Source organism: Hoplias malabaricus, chromosome 7, assembly GCF_029633855.1.
Source record: "Hoplias malabaricus isolate fHopMal1 chromosome 7, fHopMal1.hap1, whole genome shotgun sequence".
NCBI classification, from domain to species: Eukaryota; Metazoa; Chordata; class Actinopteri; order Characiformes; family Erythrinidae; genus Hoplias; species Hoplias malabaricus.
In genome coordinates, this window is record NC_089806.1 from 14,380,525 (window position 1) to 14,403,562 (window position 23,038).

The following is a 23,038-nucleotide window of genomic DNA, read 5'->3' on the forward strand; positions in this document are numbered from 1 at the left end:
GCCATTTTACCTATTTCTAATCGCTGCCATAATGTTACTAATTGTCCTGTGCTAAAACAAAACTGAATATCCACAAAGTATACTTTAACCAGCTTACTATCCTTATCTGGCACCTGGAAGAATTCAGAAGCTGTCAACAAGTTTGTGGTGCTGAGCCAAATGTATTAGCTAAATCTAGGAAGAAGATATGGAAATCCTCCACAAAATCTCCCAAGACCTCAGGTGCATACTTGTACACTTGATATGGCACACCATTAGGCCCTGGAGCAGAACCTGCCTTTGCATGACCCACAACATCTTGAACCTCACTCTATTGGCTAACCTCCATTTGCCACTTAATTTCACCAAATGGTGGAATATCTCATGTCAACTCTACCTCCGTTGCCTTATCTTTTATCTATATACACACCACTGAAATGCTCTTCTAATTTTCCTCTAACTTTACCTAAAATATTAAATTTCTTCTCTTTTGGTCCCTTCAAACCAGCCCATAAACATTTCAAATCATCCTTAATACATTTCCAATCTAGCTTATCTACTGCAGCTGGCCATTTTACCTGCGAAGCAACCAGTACAGATGTATGGAGATGTGAATGGATGAAATATTACTTTTTATATATTTTTTTATTTTTACACATTAAAGTCAAGAACAAGCATAAATGCCCCTTTTTTCCTGTCTCTATTCTGTATTATTTTAGAGTGAATATATACTAACAAATTTTGATTCATAGTAAATTTTAAATGGATGACACTAAAAGCCATATATGCATTTTAAACAGTGAATGTTCGGAGGAATAATGGTAAAGTTTAAATAATGCAACACAATGCAGTATAAACACCATGTACAGAATTACTCTCAAATGCCATGACAACTAGAAGGGATGCACAGTGTTTTCAGAAGTAAGATGGGTGTTTACTGTACAAAACAATCTGATAATAGCCTGGGCCCTTTTGTAGTGCATTGGGATGCATACACACCTGAAATTGAGTGTGGTCAGGCAAGATGATTGAAGTTCTGTGTGCTTTTGGGGTCCCCCCCCAACGTCTCTCCATTCTTACCTTCTCCTTCTCACCACTGCTCTTCAGGTATTGATTTTTGGGTAGTGATGTTGCCAAACAAATCTGCCATAAAACTGTTCTTTGGTGACTTGGATTTACACTTTACTGAATTAGATCCTTATGTATGCCAAGATGCTTCAGGATTATTCCATGCCAACTTTCCTGTCTGGTCAAATCATGGATTTCTATGGAATGGGGGTTGGAGAAAAGGGTTCAAATTTCAAAGCCTGATCAGACCTTGGAGCTGTGTTCCAAGTAAATATGCACTCTTAAAAGAATGTACAGGTGCTGGTCATAAAATTAGAATTGCATGACAAAGTTTATTTATTTCAGTGAAACGTGTCTATTGTACTCATTCATTACACACAGACTGATATATTTCAAGTGTTTATTTCTTTAATTTCATCATTATAACAGACAACTAATAATTTTCTGCCGCGACCCTGAAATGGAAAAGCGGAAAAGATGATGATGATGATAATCTTCTGTTATTGCATTTTGCATGCTATGGGACTTTCAGCAGTGACACTTGAGCCAGCTTTCATACATTCATGGATTATTCTGGGAAAGGACTAGCAGTGTTTTTATGATGTTATGAATAGTTATACATTATAAAAGCACTAAACATTTCTTTTACTCAGCACACCTTGGGTTTTATGAAATAGAATTTGAATCACTTCAAGTCTTATTTGCATTTATGAAGTCACTACTGTAACCAAATTAAAACAATAATAAGAAATATATATTATTAAGGTCAGGTACTGATATTGGACAGTTAGTTCTGGATCACAAACCCAACATCAACTCATCCCAAATGTACTGACAGTAGGCTGATAATTCTCCACCAACCACCCTAAAATGGGCATCTGACACCACATTGGTAGGTGATTTAGCTGTGTAAAGTTGTCCACATGTTTGATTGTATGGGTGACTGTGTGATGTCCTGCAATGAACTGGAACCTGTCCAGGTTGGGTTCCTCACTTGTTTGCAGTCATTCTGGGTAGGCTCCAGACCCACACCGTGACCCTGATCAGGATACTGTGGATAGAGCAGATGGCATGAGAGAATGAATTTAAATGGTAACCAGGTTCTGAGAGACAACTTAAACACTGAAAACAAAATCAACAAAAACAATAATAATAAACAACTTTTTCATGATATTCTGATTTTATGACCAGCACCTGTAGCCTCACATACAGTATAAATGTAACTTTAACAAAACTTTAAAAATCATTTTTCTTTTTTTAATTTTCACTTATGCTTTCCCCTGTGTGAGGCACTGATTTTTCTGTATTGCTTAATCATGTTTGGTCTCATGCTTATTGTAACACTGACATGCCCTTTGGCATAAAGTAGTCAAGATTCCTGGAATAGCAGCCGTAGGGGCACGGTGTCTAGGGGACAGACTGTGATGATGTAAAATGCAGTTAATGAGTGGACAATTTCTCACATCACCAAACAGGAGCACTGCTAGCTTTAGCTCCACAAACAAAAGGGGTTTTCTCAACCCCAATTTCATGAGCAGCTGAGCATGTTGGTTTTGCTCATTTTCACTTTGCTCTGACCTCACTCTTCAGGATTTGACAGCATGTCTTATAATTGCTCTCAATTAGTCTTCCTCCCTTAACTTGTTCATCAATCTCAGCGTGGCATCTGCCCATTTTATGATCAATTCTGGAGTAATTCATTTTTCCATGGGTTCTGAAGAAGGGTTTGACTCTGCTGTGGCATCCTTCAAGCACATGGATGTCCTTAACCTGAGGATCAATGTTCCATCATTCAAGGCAGGGGCAATGCTGGTTTTGGGACATTTTGTCACTGTTGAAGTAGACTAGCACTGCCAAAGAAAGCACCAATTTTACTTCCTTGATGACAGAATTGTTTAGTTTGGTTCACGCATGCTGTTTCCAGAAGTCAGCTTAATTTGATGTGAAGCACCTGAAGTTTGTACTTTTTTCTTTAGTATTTTTCTTTTAAGTAGGTTTTTCTTTGTTAATTTTAAAGTTTTGGACATTGAATAGGACCTGTATTTCAACAAATTCAACAAATTTTTAAAAACTAAGCATTTTAAGGTAATCTGTAAGGAACATAAAGGAATATATTGATGAGTGATGAATATATTGATGAGGCTTTCTGACAGCTGTACATTATAGGCACATTATACTAGAGTTCTTTTTGAAGTAGCCTCAAGTTTTGACTTTTGGTTAAATTGTCAGATGTGTCTGAGGGACTAGGCTATGGAAGTATGTATATAGAAAGAGGTTCATGATCCTCAGGTGTCTTGGCAGGAATCTTCATGAAATAGCAGTGAAGGTTACAATATAATTTACATAAGCCTCCTTCATAGAACAAACATAAAACTTAATATACAACACTGTTGAACTGATGGTTAATTAGATGACCCTCTGGGTAGAGCTAGCATTTCTCTCAGGTGATCCAGCTCAGCTAGTTAACTTTGAGTAATGTATGATCTACAGGGGTTAGACAATGAAACTAAAACACCTGTCATTTTAGTGTGGGAGGTTTCATGGCTAAATTGGACCAGCCTGGTGGCCAAACTTTATTTATTGCACACTGCACCAGTAAGACCATGTGCATCCAATGGTTCAAACATTGTATCCTGAAGGCAGTGCCGTGTATCAGGACGACAATGCACACTGCAAAAAATCTATGTCAAAAAATAAGAAAAATAAACACAAATCAAGAAAGAAATTACCTGAATCAAGTAAAATTATCTGCCAATATAGTGAGTAAATTTATCTTGTTAAGCTTTCTTAAAATTAGAAAAAATATCTTGCATTGTTAATGGTCTTATAATCTTGAAATAAGTAAAAATTGTATTGATTTGAGGCATTATGGCTAGATTTAAGTAACAATCACTGGATTCCATCTCATAATAATGATTCAAAAATCACCAAAACTAGCCTAATAATCTTACTTTCAAAAAACCTAATTTGGTAAAAATTTACTTTAAATTAGAAACATTGAGCACACTTTAAACCTTAAAATGGAAAATATTGTAATAAAATAAATATAAATATATTTTACATTTTCTTAAATTAAAAATATAATGCTTAAAATTAGACACCATTTTTTAAATTCTTCTTGAAATGAGAAACAAATTGGAAAATTAAATATAATAATGAACAGCTTTATTATCAGAATATGCATAGCACTTGCTTACAAAACAAATCAGATGCATTGTAAAAACCAAGAAACCAACAGGCACTACATAAGTGTGTACAACATATTCATTATGCTTTTTACTTTATTCAGGGTATGACAATGCACCAAGAAATTCTGGAAGCCTAATGTAAAAATAAGATAAATGTGCATTGTTTAGAAGGGTTTTATTATTATTATGAAATATAATGCAGTTGTTTTGTCTAATTACCAATGACAACCAACACCCCTCTCCACCATAATATGTTTAGAATATTCTGAGAATGTCAAATAATCTCAATATTGTGAATCAAACTGGATTATATGCTATTATTACATTATTATTATTACCCCTACTGTAACAATACTGCAACACAGCAACTGCTGAATGGCCAATGGAATTTCCCTATTCTCCAATGAATTTTTTCCACTCAGATAAGGCTTTTTTGTAGGATGAAGTTGCATCTCGATCATGAATGGCATCCTGTAGGACTTCTGTCTGAAGTACTGACAGGAGTGTTGCAATGCACTTTGGATAGGTCAGATGAAATGTGTAGTAGTATGCCAGAAGGTAAAGCACACCTGTGTCTATGTTCTCTTTTGGAAATGTTGTCACAGGTGAAGAACCAATGGCCAGCATGCAGTTGCTATCACAAACCATCAAAACAGGACTAAAGATAGGTCTTCTCTGAAGATAGGTGTTTGGGTCTTCTGTGGGCTGTAACATAAAAAAATATTAGAATATTAGAAATATAAGAGTTATTAACACTTCAACTGAACTTTACTTTCAAAATTTGTAATGGAGAAAAGTTTAAAATCAATTAAAAAAGATTATAAAATGTGCTGAGGTGGACAAGGATAGAGGGTCCAAAATGTAAGGATCATGACTTGTTTCTGACAGTAATATACAAACAGAAATTATTTGACAAAATGCAATTAAAAATCCCTCTCCTAGTTATTCAGATCATTATATTCATGATTCTGATAAACTTCACTTAAAGCATTCCCATTAATTGCTTACCTCAAGAACATGCACTATCGCCTCACTTGGATGTCCCAGCTTCTTGGGTGGGGCCACAGGTGATGGGAACATCCCAGGCAGAGCCTTCATCATGGCTATACAGTGGGTCACTGTTTGAGACATAAGCAGTATGATACATTATACACTGCACTGATGCATTAAAATTGGACTTGAGTTTCATCGTTTTAATCTGACATAGATTTGATGTCTAACTAATTTGCTATCAATCTAATAAAGTGTCTCAAATTTACAGGGCGTGTTAAAGGCAACATCTACAAAAGTGGAAAAACGCTGTTCTTTCATTTGTCTAGGTGGAATGGTATGGTTGGGGGGGGGGGGGGGGGGGGGGGATTGTTGCTTGTAGGTGGCTGATGTTAAACTTATCTGTAAGTTATTATTCACTGTTGGAATTACCACAGAAAGTCATTTGTAACTTGAGTTCGCTCTCTCCTGAATTTAGAGTCAGTTCCATCTATAGCAAAAATAAGTCAATATTATACATCTATGTAGCAAGAATAGAGCAATAACCTCATATCAGTTCATGCTTTTCAAAGGTCGATTCATTGAATAAAAGCTTCCAGAAACAAAGCCTAGCATACCGGGCCGAGACACTTTTTTTTTTTAAACCCCATTTACTGACACTTGAGGTTTGTAAACACATTAGATTGATTTAGCATGAAAACCGACTGGAGAGCAGCAAATGAAACATCCTCAGAATTTTGTTAAAAGTGTTTTTTTTCTTTTCTTTTTTTTATTAAAATCCTGAATGTTGCCTATAACAAGGTCCGTTCGTATTAATGCATTTTTATCATAACATTCCATTTAGTTTTTCAAAAGTCAAGCTCATGTCTAAGTCAGAATTGAATTCCACCATCTGGGTTAAGTGTATGTTAAGCTGTAAGGATAACAGAAAAGTAGTACATCCTGTTAAGTTTCTCACTTTTGTCAAGTGTTGTCGGTGGCCTCAAAACTTTTTTAAAAACCCCATAGAACTGAGCTTTGCGATAAAAGCTCTCCCAGCGCGTCTTCAGATGTGAAATTAATTGAGGGTTTTGTCTGTCAAGGATGCGACCAAGTTCTTCCATGACCTATCATAAGAAATGGGAAAAATAAAATCATACATAAAGATTTAATAAAATTAATAAAATTTTAAGCAATCTTCAAGTTAGGAACATAGCTAAAATAAATACTTGCATGATCTAATTCTTTGAAACAGGGGTATGCTTGCAGTATGTTAGCTGGCCTGTCCTGGTCTCTCAAAGTGTCAGAGTTGATGAAGGCTCGACGGGCATCAAACTCAAGGTCTAGCAGCTGAGAAACAGCTTCCTTATTAGGTTTTGGTCTTTTATACAATTCTTGCAGGGTGCGATAATGTCTCGCTTGGCTTTGCTGACTGTCAGTGTTAGAATGGCCTTCCAGTTCTTCAGTATGAACACCTTCTCCACTCTGGTCAACAGCTTCTGCTTTTTAATAAACATAAGACTCTGTATTACAGTCTGTATAACACAGCAACTCATCTTACCTTATACACATAGCCAAGTAGATAATTTTCTGCTCCAAACCAGATTTTGTTCATTAAATACCAAGTCTTCATTTCAATATTCAAACAAAACATTCTCTACATACACAAACTCTATCAAAACATGGCAAACATGCCTCAATATTGAGTCATTCTTTCAAAACACTGGCACATTTTCTGTCCAAGAGGAACATAGTCAATCACAGCAAAACAACTCTAATAATTCTAACAGTTGATGGCATTCCAGAAACAGCTTTACTTTCCATGTTTCAGTTCTATCAGCAAACAATAGGTGTTATGACATCTACAACATTTTTTGCTTTAGGGTCAAATGTGTGCATTTATGGTAACATACTATCTAGAGGTGAATGAATAATATTTACTGTATGGTAGACAACCATGGTATGGTAAAAGTATTTATAAATGTACACTGTCGGAGAAAAAAAGATAATGTACAGGTGCATCATTGTCACTAAAGGTAAATTTATACTAAACGCAAAAAAGGTGAATGTATCTTTGAAGGTACAACAGCGGTTTCGGAGTTCAGTTGGGTTCCCTAAAGGTACATTACATTCTCTTCTCTTTAAGAACAACTGAAATAAACACAACTTTAAAATCTACAATTATAAAGGAGTGTGATACAATTATGTTCCCTAATTAAACTTAGAGTTTTATAAATGTGACTACAGATTGGAAAAAATGATGTTAGCGAATGTAAAAAACTGTAATATAAGATTAATACAACAAGATTAAACATAAAATGCAGATTTTAAATGATTGTTCCAATTATTTAAGAAAAAAATGCTCTTCATCCCTATCTGTCCCCAGTGAACAAGAAATTGCCCCTTACCTAATTAATCAACCAGTTTTCCAAATTCAGTTGACAATTAGGTTCAATTTCTCTAGCCACATTCAGGTTTGATTACTGGACAATGGGATATTCTTAAAATGAAATGGATTTACCTTCAATAGAATCATTGCCCTCTGATGATGGTGTGCTGGTTCTTTTTCTCTCCAAGATTACAGTTGCCGCAGTGCTTCCTGATGTATTAAAGGTGGATTCACTTGAGTCGCCATCAGAACACTCAAAATCCAACTGTCTTCTTTTCCTCTGTCTTTGTGGTGTAGGTCCCTGCCTCTTTTTTGGTGTTTTTATGTTGTTAAGTCTTTTCATTAATTGCTTGAAAAGCTGTTCCTGCATACAAAACATGTGTAACAAGACATAATAATGTATTTTAACTATATATCCCCAACAGATTCTAGATATTATTAATTACACACTGAAGGCCATGTACATTTTTTTTCTATCTAAAGTAATATACAGAGTCAGCACCTGAAAAGGTCCATGTGTTGTTGTTTAACAGTCATGAATCTAAATTTTACAGAAGTTTAACTGTGTTCTGATTACAAATAATTATTTCAACTTTCAGCTTAGGTAAACACTACACTGAGTTGCTCAAAAATATGTATTCAAATAATAAGATATTTTTCAATGCCATTATTCTCCACAATAGTTAGAATCTGCTGGGTATTACACCAACACTTAGAGGGCATGGTGTAATATGTTTTCAATCACAGAGTAATTTGGCTGTCTTCTATGACATTACTAACAAGTTACAGACTCATTTCACAGACAGAACAATCACTTACCCAACTGTGTCTGCAGTTTGCAGAGTTGTCACGAAGCATAGGATAATACTCCACAAGCCGCTTTGCCATAGCTTGGACATCATTTTTGGATGGATACATAAATTCAGACGTTGTTGCTCTGATGATTGACACCATGTTGGTCACTGTGTTTCTCACTAATCGGCAACGAAGTTCTTTTGACAGGGAGCATACATCTTCTTGGCCAACACGCTGCATTTCAAAATACTGCCCTCTAACATGTTCTAGCTCACTGTCAGTATATACTATATATTCAGGATTTGGTAGCTGCAGGGTTCTTGGAGGATCCACTGATTTGTGTACATCAGGTCTGGAAGGGACAGGGTTGCTGGACCTAGGAGTTTCTGAGATACTGGGGTTCATTTGTACTGCAGTCAGCCTTCTGTCACTTGAACCTTTCTCTTGAGTGGGGGTTGCTGCCTGATGGCCCTGATGAAGAGTATTAGGCTAAAATTACATGAATATAACCAATTAATAACTTTCTTTTAATTATGGATGAAAACAACTTTTGTTCAAATATCAAAAAACAAATATCATTTTTTTCCTGACATAATTCCATAAATCCAGATCAAATTTGTGAAACGTATGGATGGAAACCTGGCTATTGATTATGCAGCAGACTACAAAATATTTTAATGTATATGACTGGGACTATTAAAACAATTACAGTAAATATAATACAGCAAATTACTGTGAAACTTAAAAAGCTATTAGTAAATTATTGAAATAAAATGATAATATGACATTAAACATGCTAAGCCAATCAGGATGAGCTTAATGTGTACCTCCTGTTCCTTGTGAAAGAGGTCCCATATCGCCTTTCTTCTAAGAAAATGTTCAGGTCCAGGTAAAAGATCACGTATATCTTCACGAGACAGGGTTGGTAACAGGGCTTCACTGATGTTCGCTGCTATTAATAAGTAAGTTAGTAAGTAAGTAGTAATAAGTAATAACAAACACAAATGCCCTAATATTCCTGGGACTTGTACCCCAACCAAAAATTTATTTTAAAACAGATCTTTCACAGTAGGACTCCCACATTATAACTATCCAATACCACAGGCAATTCAAGCTTCATTGTAAGATAATTAAATTTAAATAACTAGTGACATCGAGTCCCACATGAATGACACATTTAGTTATTTTTAAATTTAGTTTCATTTTTTAACAAACACAAGGATTTATAGGTAAATATTCTATGTAAACATATTCCCAAAACTCAGACGCATCAAACCGCAGATCCAGATTTTAATTAACGTCACCTTGTTGACATGGTCAGGGACAAAGAAGTTATTTTTAAGTTATAAAAGCCAAAAAACACAACTGCTATTATATAGCTGAAGATGACAGCAATTGTAGCCAATTTGTCGACTTACTTCCAGATTCACATGCATCAAGCATACAGACACAAATTTGCCATTTTATAGTTTCCATTTCAGTAGTCTACAAGATAACAGGATAGCCCAAGTCATACAATCTAATCTAAAAAACTGAGGAGACAACAAAAAACACACATCTGTAGCATTCCTTTGTGAACATAACGGGTGCTCCGAATTTTATGTCTAAAATGGCTGTCACAGTATTAAGCTATATATGGTTTTTCGTTTTTTATTTATTTTTAACTAACACATACGGTGTCTTAAACAACACTGGTTGACCTTAATGTATGAGCAGATTGAGAGAAGGGCAGGGCATTTATTAACAGAATTTTTGGGGTGATTAACTTTATCCATTTGTAGCACCTGTTAGAAAAATTAGCTTTGCAAGTACAGTACTAAACTATAAAACCACATTAGATGCACTCCAAATGTGTCTTTAACTTCCTGAATTCGTCTGAATTAAGTAAACATTTATACCAATTCCTTTAACTGTGAAACCTTGAACATTTCCTACTCTAGGGAATAAAAATGATTACTAACTTTAATTACTTATTAGGGGATAGCTTATAGTAAGTCCACATACAAAAGTTAGTATACATTTTAGTGTAAAATAATTTGCTTTATAAAATCCATTGAATCTTATGCAAAAAGAAAATATTTTTTGTTAAATGTTTTGTATTAGCACTTTAAGGGGTTTATGGGGTTGAAGCCCATTCTGGATATGTCCTCTTTTCTGTTCTGTATTAATTGTTTTATAGCGAATTATATAAACTCTGTTAATTAAGAAACAAAATAAATAGAAAATGTCAAAAGATTTTTTAAAGACATGACTAAAAACAAATATCACTTGAATGTGTAATGATTTTAGCAAAGCATAAGACGATTCTGTACTTTCAAATATGAAAATGAACAGTCATTAATGGCTTATTAGAATCAATTTAGAGAATGGGCAGGAGGATTTTTACCTTGTAACGTAGCTCTTGTAACATCATCCATAATCTAAAGGAGTAACGTCCAGACAGGTCACGTTGATGGTAAAAGTTCACTAGTAATGTGAGGTTAAAATAACAACACTTAGTGTAGCACGGACTAATAAGCTAATAGCTAGCTAGGTTCAGCTAGGCTAGCATGACAGTTAACTGAATTAGTTTAATCAAACCAAGTTGCCGATTTGAAAATAAAAACTATAGTTAAACATTACTTAAAATAGTAAAATAAACGTATATATTTAATTCATTAATTTATCTGGTTTATCTTACCCAGTTTATACAGAGTTAAAATGTATTTGCATTCTCAAATACCTTTGCGCTGAGGTTTTCCAAGCTCTGCTTAACGAACTTTCCCGCTCAGATGAAGAAGGGTGATTCCACTCGATGGATCAGTAGGGTTCAACCTATGCTGTTAACATAGTAAAATACCGAAAATCTTTTCTATTGCCAAAGTTCAAATATGAAGACTATGATAAGAATGGATGTTAACCTGTCTTTTTATGTTATACAGGTAACGTTATATATAAAATGAAATGTCGACTAATTGTGACTTACCGCCACCCCCTTTCTCAGTAATGTAACCTTCCGCTAATGTATTTTTGGCTTTCCTCTCTGTGGTTGAGCATAAAATAAAAATGAGTTGGCAGTGTGTTATTTGTTGCCTTTTTGTGGCAGTAACATTAAGAGCATTGCTGAACCACATAAATACTGTGCATAGCCGTAGCCCGAATTTTCGAGTAATTTGCGGTATTGATGGTTGTACTCAGGAATACAGAGTGTACAACTCGTTTTATTATCATATCAAACGGAGCCATTCTTCACATCTTCTCAGTCGCAAATGCATCAGGTCGAGTGGAGTCCGAGGGTCTGATAATGCCACAGAGGACGATGCAGGCCCATGTGCATCTACAACTTTCCGAATTCAACCGAGAGAGAGATATTTCGAGAATTTTGATATACCTAGCATTCAGTCAGTGTTGGAAGAAAGTGGACCACCAGCAGCAGGTCATGCAGTGTGTAATACTGACTGTGTGAATGATGGTGAATATAGCCGAGGTCCCTCAGCTTCAGCTCCCCGTGATGATAATCCATATCCCTCTACTCCTGGAGCCCAAATCACAACCCAGACTCAACAAAATACGACACAGCTCCAGTCTACACAAGTAAGTTCACAAACATGTTTATTTGTATAACACAGTATTAATTCTATATAACCCTTTTACCAATACCTTTCAGCTTACAGTACTTATTAGCTTTATTTAAAAAAATAAAAAAACGGTGACCAAGTTTGAATTAGACTGCAGGCTGCATCCCGAATTGGACTGTCTTCGCACAGTGTGATTAAATAACTTTTATATAGCAAAATAGCAAGTTCGCTATGTGTTTAATAGAAGTTTTTCTATTAATCATCACTATTAGCTACATATTTAATGTAATGTTAGGGTACATAAGCCACAGATTTTGCCTGTAGTGCACTATAAAGGTCGTAGTTCAACTTTCGGTCACTTTGTTTATGACGGAGTTAAACATTTATAGCACATGTAAGATAAGCGTGTGTAATACCAGAATCATGATAGACAAAACAGAACATTTTTCATGACTATGTTTTCATGAGTAATGAGAAATTGACCGTTAAGAAAAGCATTTTCCGCTGTAAAACTACACTTGGAGCTAAGACGTTTGACTTCTAAGAGTCGGTTCTTGGACTAGTCGGTGTCGACTCCACCAATTTCTCTGATCATTTTAATTTGTGGGATAGCAATTGCATAAGCGTTGGATTACTAAAAAGCAAAAAGACCATTACGAACAGTATTTACAGCTGTAAAAACTACACTTGGAGTAAAGAGAATTGACTCGAATATATCGGTTCTTCGTGGAGTCGGTGTCAATCCTGAACCATTTTCTTTGAAAATGTAAAATTTGCGGGGCAGTAATTGCAAAAGCGTTGAATTATTAAATACTATTAAATAATAATATTTATTATACTTAAAGCTGAGTTTTTTATTAATTGCTGTGCGTCTTTATGTATAATTAAAATACCTATCTAATTGCAACAGGTAGGAGGTGCCACACATGAAGAGCTTGAGGAAATGGTACTGAGAAAACATGCCACTGCCCTTGTGCTCTCTGCTAGAGAGAAACATCATCTATCACAGGTAAGATATAATATGCTAAGCTGAAATTTACACATCTAAAACTGACTACAAAATTTGTCATTTGTGCTGCTTGTGCATATACACTGACACCAACCTTTGTCAGTACTGCTGGCTGGCTTTAATTGCATAATTTATGTATTTATGCAGTAACTAATAAAGCTTGGGGAATGTTGGGGGGAAAATCACTGAATTACATTTTGTACATGGAAAGTACTACATGCATATACATAACAAAACAAGCAAAAATTAATGATGCTCTGATTTTAAAATTACACACACTGCAATATTGGGATGTTGTCGGATGCTATTGATGGAAAGGTTCATATAATTTTTTAATTTTTATAATTTTTTTTTTTTTATGTGAACGTCTATAATGTTGACAGGGTTGTGAATGTAGTCATGGTCATAATGTTTTATTAAATTTACACATGACTTAGATTTAATATTGAGAAATACTGTATTACACATTGTGAGTAAATAACTTGCAAAAATATTTTGTTACCTTTTAGAGCGCAGTCAATGATATTGTATCTGGAGTGCAGCAATTCCAAGCATCATTGCTGGAGAACTTGCGGAATCAGATGGCACTGGTACTTCAGAGACATTCACAAGTTACAGATGAACTGCATCGTGAGGCAATGGACATTTTTGATCAGTTTGAAGACCCATTTGTCAGAGTTTCCACTACATATATGCAAGACTCAACTATCAAGAAGTTATTTGGATTAGTTGAAGCAGAGGAAATCGAGATTGGCCAGTCTGCATGCTATAAAACAAAGGAATCCTCTCGGGCTTTATCTATAAGATCTCAATACTTTTACTACATACCTTTGGTCAAAAGTTTGGAACAATTACTTTCACATCCTGTGGTTCTAGCCATGTTCGACAAAGGTATAGAGAAATGCAAGGCTGGATTTTTAAAAGACATAATTGATGGTGATATTATGAAATCACATCCATTATTCTCTGTTAAACCCAATGCCCTACAACTGATACTGTACACGGATGAAATAGAACTGTGTAATCCTCTGGGTTCACATGCCTCTAAAAACAAACTTCTAATGGTGTACTATACCTTAGGGAATATAAATCCGAAATATAGGTCTAAGCTGGCTGCTATCCGTTTACTTGCCATTGCAAAGGCAACTGATATTGCTCAGAGTAGTGTTGATGTAATATTGGACAGAATATACAAAGATCTGAACATGCTGTACCATGGTGTGAAAATCAAAATCTGTGATGAGGAGAGAACTGTATATGGTGCATTAGTCTCTCTTTGTGGTGACACCTTGGCTCAGCATGAGGTAACAGGGTTTAAGGAGGGAGTTGGATTTTCATTCTGTAAATGTAGACACTGTGAGTGCAGTTTTGAAGACATGCAGGTTCAATTTGATGAGGACAGCTTTGTTCAAAGGACATTAAGTAGACATCTCAAACAGTGTAATGAAATTGAGAGGGCAACAACTGATTTCTTGAAAAATAGTTTGAAAACCACATATGGAGTAAACAGGAAAAGCAAATTGGTTGACTTTCCATCCTTTGACCTAATTAAGCAAACTCCGCAAGATATAATGCATGTAGTACTAGAGGGAGTAGCGCCTCTAGAAGTGAAAAGTGTGTTGAAATATCTTGTGCTGTCAGGGCAGCTTGACTTGGACACATTTAATTGTGCTGTACTGGGATATCCATACTCAGTTGATGTCAGAGACAAGCCATGCCCCATCACTGTTACAACCTTATCCTCAAATGACAACAAATTGAAGCAATCTTCTGGTCAAATGCTTGTCCTCCTCAAGATTTTACCCTTTGTTTTGGGCAGTTGTGAAAGAAATGCCTATATTCAAGTACTTACTGAACTAATACAGATAGTTCAGATTCTGTTTGCCCCAGTAATTTCTCTTGCAACTATATCAAACTTGAAATCACTTATCAAGCAACACTTACTTCATATGAAGCAGTTGTTTCCTGAAAACACCATTACACCAAAGCAGCATTATCTGGTACACATTCCAGCACAGATGAAAGCTTTAGGACCAATGGTAAGACATATGTGCATGAGGTTTGAATCCAAACATTGTTTTTTCAAGCAGTGGTCTTCAAACTTAAATTTTAAGAATGTGTGCAAGTCCCTGGTAAAGCACAACCAGTTGTTTGAATGCTGTCAAAATGTCAGCAGTGTGGAACACCCAATTTTCTCAAAGGAGGTGGTAATAGGGCCAATGTCTGAGGTGAGAAATGTGCAGTGTGTACAGGACAAATTGAGAGATTTTTTGGGCATAGAAAACGTGAATCATGTTGTGTCTGTAAAGTGGCTTGAACTAAATGGCAATAAGTATGTTTGTCAGAAGTCAATGATCATCAGTAATGAAGTTGAAGGCACTCCTGTATTTGGACTTATAAAAGACATATTCATTGCAAATTCTTCATTGTATTGTTTTGAATGTCAGCTGTATAACACTATAACTTTCAACCCTGAGTTTCTCTCTTATGAAATTCAGGTGCCAAATCTTGCTCAAGCTACATTGGTGGATGCAGATAAGATTGTTGACTACACTGCATACTATGCCATTAGCTTTAAGAACCATACCTACATTCCTCTGAAATACTACCTCGGTGATGTGATTGAAGTACACAGATGCACAAATGTCTGCTAGTATTCTGGCCATCAAAGTTTCATTGTTTTAGTTTTTGTGTGATAAAACCCAGAATGTCTGAATCTTAATGAACTTACATTACTAAAAATGCTTTGATTTTAGAGTTTTGCTGAATTTATTACAGTTTTGTGAAATGTTACCTCATTTTAAACTTTGTTCTCAGTTTAAAAGTTTGCTCAACTTGAAGTAAAATAGCAATAAAATACTATTTAATCACAGAAATGTTTTGTCATGAAAGAGAAAAATGTATGAGTGGAAATGTTTAAAAAAGTTCTTAAATTAAGTAAAGCTTTCTTGAATTTCTTAATTTGGAGTGGGGATCGTCTTAATTTTTCTGGTCTCTAAAACAAATTTCTTATATCATTTTAAGTTGTCCTTAAAATTATCTCTTTTTTTCTTAATAAGACAATCCTAGAAAAAGTTTCTAAAAACTAGATTATTTATCTTGCACAAAAAAATCTATTCAAGTCAGTTTTTCTTAAAATTAAAAAAATAAGATTTATTAAAAAAATTTAAGTTTTTCTGACTTGTTTAGATTTCACTTTTTGCAGTGCACCAATACACACAGCAAGACTGGTGAAAGATTGGTTTGATGAACATGAAAGTGAAGTTGAACATCTCCCATGGCCTGCACTGTCACCAGATCTAAATATCTAAGCGAGTCAGGAAACTTTTTTTGTTCACCAGCATCACGTTTTGACCTGGCCACTATCCTGCAAGAAGAATGGCTTCAAATCCCTCTGACCACTGAGCAGGACTTGTATATGTCATTCCCAAGATGAACTGACGCTGTATTGGCCGCAAAAGGAGGCCCTACACCATACTAATAAATTATTGTGGTCTATAATCAGGTGTTTCAGTTTCATTGTCCAAACCCTTTTCCTCATAGACATGAGCAATTTGTATATTATTAAAAGTGCAAAGCAAAAAAAAAAAAAAAAAAAAAAGCCGAGATCAAGCTTAAGAAATACTCCAGAGCCCAGAAGGACAAAATCCAGAGGAAAAATAAAGAAAAACTAAACAAGAATTCTGTACATGTGGAAGAATGGAAGAAAACACTCTGCTGAAGGAAAATGTGCCTCCTGTTTGCATCTTTAGAGTTCTAAAACACAGTTTAACACAGTGCCACGCCTCTTTCACCTACTGATACAAGTGCCACGAGCTGCTGTGAGCACCTGCCTCAAGCGCCGCACTGTTTTTATTCACCTGTTGTCTATTAAAGCACATAACTGATATGTTGACCACATCTTGTTTTTTCTCTTTCAAAATAACATTAATATTACCCAAAATTCTCTCATAAATGTATAATTGTGTTTAAAACATTGTTTAGCCCTAGCTATTTATTTTCTCTCTATATTTGCTAATAATTTTTGATCATTTTGTGTTACGCATGCACATTTCAAGTAAATAAAAAAAGCACGAAAACATGCAAAACTTCAAACAAGTGTTTGCCTTATTTTTTCAGAACAGAGGAAGAACCAGGGGCATATGTTTCTGTGGTAAAAATCTTAGGATGTACTTGGAGGTTTTGGTTTGTTAATGGGTGGTACTTGGTCTAAAAAGTTTGAGAACCACATATCTACCCTATGTTTGGATCACTTATCCGTTACAGGTTACATCACAGCAAAAAAGATTTTTCATCCTCATTTCTTTTGTGGGTTTGTGATGATTGATCTCCAAATGCCATTTTTGTTGCAAAGAGAGAAAACCCTAGCATATCAACAGAGATAGGCTTTTTTTTTTTTTTATAAATCGTTTGTTAAAATCATGACCATCAGGTTTTTTTTTTCCCTTCCCCTCTCCTCCTTAGATTGGAATCTTTTTTAAATAATGCAAGCAGCACCAAATGTCAGCTTTTCATATTGTTCACTGTATTCTGATCTCTACCTCTTTAGTACAATAAATAAGCTGTAGCTTGTGTCACTGGTTAACCACACATACTGAGCTGGGAATGGATGCTTTCTGAAACCCTTTTTGAGGAACATCTGTCAATGTGGTGAAGTGCATGCAAACTGTTTGTGGGTGGTGTGGTGTGCTATTTTGGAGAGGGTGCTGTTTCTGAGTGCTGGTCTGGCAGAGAGGGTTATGGGTGTTTAGGGGAGAGCCACACTGGCGTCTGACTCCTGGGGCCTTCAGCAGAGACGCCCACAGAGAAACTCTACCATAACATTCAGCTGACTACTGCATCTCTACTGTACTGACAGCTGTGTGGCTCCTGCATGCACCAGAATATACATTGCAGGTCTTGAAATAATCTCCCAGCTACAAAGATGTAATGTTCTGAAATAATACTTAAATTACCCTGACAATCCTTATTTCCTTTGGATGGTTATGAAGTCAGCCCTCCAATGTGGAAAAATTGGTGCGCTATTGCCACTATAGTATGGCTCTTGGATATAGACACTGTGCCCCTGCTAATAGGTACTGCAAAGTAGGAAAATGAAAGACTCCTGACCAATTTAATGTGTAACAGCTTTGCTTCCAGCTTTGTGTGTATGGTGCAGTATTTTGTGGGTCTCCTTGCACATACTTTTTGTAAAGTACAGATTTATTATTTATGCAGTGTCCCAAGTGCTACCATAATGCATGGCAATTTAGTTGGAAGATTAATATTTGAAAAGCATGAGTGATAGTCCCGTTCAATCCTGTTGAAAATTCATACAAGTTCCCTAAACTGCTCACAGCTATAAAAGCACCAGTACACAGGCCAGTGTATTACCTTGATTTACCAAAAAAACAATTGAATTGGACTGTTGGAAGTATGGCCTAGATACATTAGGGCAAGCAAAGTATATTTTGGATAATTTCACTTAACTGGTCTTACAAATATTCCTTGGGAGGTCTGTTTATATATATCCAAGATGTGAGGGGGAAAAATGGAACCAGATATCCCTAGTCTTGTCTTGGAGATTTATTACTTATGTTATGGCGCTTTTTATGAAGATATTATTTCATGTGGCATTTAATCATCTTGAAACTATTTTAAGGCTGCTGAGCCAAAGTGTTATGGCATGACTCTCTTTTAAATATAATACTTTATGTATTTGGTAGAATGGTTTTTGAATATATAACCTTTTAGAACTAAAGAGATATTGACATTTTTTAATTATATTAACTCTTCTCTTCAGTGTTATCTGCTGTTTTCAACATGCAAGAGATGAGACAAGGATTTATCACCAATTGCACGTTTTTAAAATCAGTGCAAAATGTCCGTTCATAAATAATAATCATTTTTTAAAAAGTAGGAAAAAGCTACATAACTCTGGAAGAGGACTCTGGGCAAAGACATGACCACAGCGCTTTCACCAGAACTGTGCCTCTGTAACTGCCTCCATTGACCTTATTGGCCATGGCCCAACTCATGTACAATAATGCCTCTTAGCACAACTGTGAAACGCTGTAAGACTCTAATTGTTTCCTCAGATTGTGTACACACACAAACACACACACACACACACACACACGAGTCATCCATACTTGAATATCCTTCACAATGATTCTTTTCTTTCAATCTTTAACATTAATTCATTCATTCATTATCTGTAACCGCTTATCCAGTTCAGGGTTGTGGTGGGTCCAGAGCCTACCTGGAATCATTGGGTGCAAGGCAGGAATACACCCTGGAGGGGGCGCCAGTCCTTCACAGGGCAACACAGACACACACACACACATTCACTCACACACTCACACCTACGGACACTCTTTGAGTCGCCAATCCACCTACCAACGTGTGTTTTTGGACTGTGGGAGGAAACCGGAGCACCCGGAGGAAACCCACGCAGACACGGGGGGAACACACCAACTCCTCACAGACAGTCACCCGGAGCGGGACTCGAACCCACAACCTCCAGGTCCCTGGAGCTGTGTGACTGTGACACTACCTGCTGTCACCGTGCCACCCCCTCAATCTTTAACACTGTTCTTTTAATATATTTTTTTGACTTTTTTATTGCCAAAATATTGAGTCTAAATCTGACCATCTGAAGCAACTAGTGATTAACACTGCATCTGGAGTCTTGTACAATGGGCATAATGCATCAGTAATTTAAAGCATGGGGTAATGTTTTAAACAGGTTGCAGAATCTATTGTTAATTATTATTTACTACAACCTGGACTGCTGGAAAGGGGTAAATGATTTTGTAAATTGACAAGATTAATATTATGTAGTAGGGAGGTCTGAATCCAGAGATGTTAAGGAGCCAAATGTCAAAGTCAGCAATCCTGAGGTCTAGGATATACCTAGCTGAAAGGAAAAAAAATTGGAGTTATACATACAGGTGCACAGACCACAGGACTTAAATAACCTTTAGACATAAGCTGGAGTGTGTGCTTCCTTCTGAAATGCAACAGCAAATCTTTTTAATGCATAGCAGCTCTTTGGCCACGTGGCAAATCCTATAAAGTGCAGCTTTCTTTTTGTGACTCTTCCAACATAGTCTCTTACAGGCTGAGGCTGTTGTAGGCCAATGTGATGATATTTTCCCTGCTTTTTGAGGTGAACACAAGTGAAGACATTTGACTTTGCAGCAGACACTCTGGGATTGCGGTTCTGTTTTAATTATGTGCTTAATTTTCATCCCATGAAGCCCCCCCCCCCCCCCCTTACGAAATGTAGATTCCAGCATAGGTGAACAGAGTAGCCCAGATGGAGAACCACAATGGAATGAGCTTTAAATACATCATTTGATGATGGCCTCTGAAATGTTATCTTCTAAATATATTTTTGATCAGTGTACAGATTTGTAGTACTTTAGGTGTTGATTTAAACATATAATACATTTTCCTTATTTCCTTTTATTAATAAAAATGTATTTGCTTAGAGATTCATTTCATCTTTTTTTAATATACAGCTTTCAAGTGCTTACATACATAATTTGATGTATTTTTATAAAAATGCTGTAAAATTTTGGTAGGAACTACACTTAAAAAAATTATTTATTAATTATTATCATACACAAGAAGTAAACTATCCTCTGCCATCCATTAGAACTTCACATAGGGCCCAACACACTCTCTGCAGCCACCAAATTTCATGTTGAATTCTACACCTCAACACTAAGGTTGCTGTAGCCGTTTATGATCCGATCTGCAACCAGCTACATCTAGCAACTACAGTTACTCATTGAGCCCAGCCCATGAGTACCCAAACCACCCACTGTATCACTAGCTCTTCACAGGGGTCATCAGGCAGGCACCTTCTCTCATTGGTGTTTAGCTGAATTAAGAATCCTACATCAGACAAGAATTGGACAACATTCATCTCCCAAAATTCCAGCAATTGATCTCACTTCCCAAACATTTATAGACTTTTAAGAGAGGACGCTTCCCAATGTCAGATAGTGTCCTTTCCCAACCTTTTTGAGAGATCTTGCTGCCATCAAGTTCAAAACTTGTTCATATTTTCCTCGGAATAGTAAAATGTCTCACAATCATGTTTTTTGTGAAAAGATGAGATTTTATAAGCTTATTGCATTCCATGTTTTATTTACATTTACATATTGCTCATCCCAACGATTTTAGAATTGGGGTCATCTTGCGATACTGCAATGTACAGTAAAACCTGTCCAGTTGCTGTGATCTGTATACATTTTATATAGACCGTTCTACGCTTCAGTTATCAGATTTGGGCCACTACTATAAGAATTGTAGCTGTAAAATCTGTGAGGTGTCTGCTATGACATTTCGGATCATTTGAGCCCTAGTTGAGAGTTTTATATAAATTGATTCCTTCAGCCAGGTATACAGGTAAAGGTTTTTTGTCCTTTCTTGTCTCTAAATATATATTTCTGCCCTTGCCCCAAACCAGTTTTTCATCAGATGAAGACAAAGCACTGTTTTGTCAGTTGTTACACAATGAGCTTAGCCTTTCTGTGTTTTGTAGGAATGTTTGGATTCAGGTTATTATAAGTCATATGGTGGATTAGACAACTCATAAGCAAATTCTTTCCACAACAAATGCACACACCATTTGTTTTATATCATAGTCTTTTGTTTTGTTGAAATGTTTGTTTGAAATGTTGTGGTTTATTTTTATTTATTATTTATTTATTTTTTCGGTGGAGTAAATGCAGCAGAGTTTTTGAAGGCACAATTTTGCAGTGCCTGGGTCACCACAGAATTTAACTGTGCCATAAAGCCTTGGTGTGACAAAGGGTTTTTTTTTTTGTTTTTTTGTTTTTTAATAAAACCCCCTTTTGTGTGTGTGTGTGTACTTCTGCTTTTGTCATATTTCATTTCATTAGACAAGGATTTCTCACATTTTTTTTCCTAGGGCTTAATGTTTTGGGAAGGCATCCCTGTCTGTAGTAATATTCTTGATAAAGTCCAGCATCAAGGAAATGCTTAACGTTCCAAGATAAGCTAGTTCTCTATTTTGCATGGAAACACACTGCAGACCTGCTTGACACTAAAGATCAAATAGGAGAATATCCTGCTAAATCTCTGCTTCTCTTCAGACACCAGTGAGGAAACATGCAAACCAAATATGTTGATTTTTATTAGTAATAGTGGTATTGTAGCTTTTTGATTCATTCTTTGAACTACAGCTATGTAAATGAATAGCATACTGCTGGCAAAATATTTTCTCCTGTATATACTGTCAGGGGAAAGTCCTCAGTCATCTGGTTGCTGTCAAGGAGAGTGGGAAGGTGTAAATCAGCAGGGATGTGGCAATGGAATCTAGAAAGGCGAGGCAGATGTAAATCACATTAAACAGTGCAGTATGCCTGTCCCATAAAGACACTCTTCCTTCCACCCATTATCCTGTTCTTTTTTTCCACTGATGGCTAAAGTTGGCCTCAAATCAAGTGCACAATTTTCTCTTCCATTTTAACAGAAAACTGCCATCAGTGCAATCTCAGGGCTGTGTAAATTTACTCAGTTGCTGGTTTTGTCATTGTTGGATGACGCTTGTTTGCCAGAAGTTGCTCTATAGAAGGTAGGAGAAAGTAATAGTCTTAAATGTTGAAAACATTGTTGGAAAGGTGACAGATACATGGAAGAGGCTATTAAAAGGAATTATATGGGGAATTTCTGCTCCATTCCCACTTAAATCAGATGGTTGTATAAAAAGCTCTGGGCCACTGTATAATAGTGGTCAGCTAAGTATAACTCTCTCATTAAGAATGAAACTGTTTATCCTTACTCCATGGAAGCATGGGAAGTAACAGAAGTCTGTCAAGAGGAAATGTTTCACCCAGGCCCAACTCGGTTATTTTGGTCAGTGCATGTCAAGAAACCAAACCACTTGAATACAGAATATACAATTAATTCCAAAATATACCAAAAACATCCGAAAATAAAATTAAATTGTAATGTTCTGTAGCTGTACTGAACCATAGGGATTTTTTTATTTTGGTAAATGCCTTTAGCATGCTTTTTGAAAACGAATCCCTTCTTGCAAACATGGATTGAGTTGAGCAGATTGAGG

The 23,038-nt window shown here is 36.0% G+C and overlaps 2 protein-coding genes across 7 annotated transcripts; one reads left to right on the top strand and one right to left on the bottom strand.

Moving 5' to 3' along the window:
- Positions 1–1,937: 1,937 nt before the first annotated feature.
- LOC136702564 (uncharacterized) lies at positions 1,938–11,148 on the bottom strand. 6 transcript variants are annotated; one of them, XM_066677688.1, is made up of 10 exons: positions 11,111–11,148; positions 10,775–10,854; positions 9,216–9,340; positions 8,413–8,859; positions 7,726–7,957; positions 6,438–6,706; positions 6,184–6,331; positions 5,244–5,353; positions 4,805–4,940; positions 1,938–2,098 (listed from the first exon to the last, which is right to left on the bottom strand). In XM_066677688.1, the coding sequence occupies exons 2-10, from the start codon at positions 10,803–10,805 to the stop codon at positions 2,091–2,093; spliced, it is 1,506 nt and encodes a 501-aa protein (XP_066533785.1). In that variant the 5' UTR covers positions 10,806–10,854; positions 11,111–11,148; the 3' UTR covers positions 1,938–2,090. The 6 variants fall into 6 exon arrangements, with proteins under 6 accessions (XP_066533785.1, XP_066533784.1, XP_066533782.1 ...); XM_066677689.1 differs by lacking the exon at positions 1,938–2,098 and adding an exon at positions 5,658–5,715 and having other exon boundaries at positions 4,806–4,940; XM_066677687.1 differs by lacking the exon at positions 1,938–2,098 and having other exon boundaries at positions 4,218–4,940; positions 7,726–7,951.
- Positions 11,149–12,867: 1,719 nt separating this feature from the next.
- LOC136702683 (uncharacterized) lies at positions 12,868–22,262 on the top strand. The gene is made up of 4 exons (XM_066677835.1): positions 12,868–12,954; positions 13,464–14,336; positions 15,453–15,581; positions 22,212–22,262. The coding sequence occupies exons 1-4, from the start codon at positions 12,889–12,891 to the stop codon at positions 22,260–22,262; spliced, it is 1,119 nt and encodes a 372-aa protein (XP_066533932.1). The 5' UTR covers positions 12,868–12,888.
- Positions 22,263–23,038: the final 776 nt, after the last annotated feature.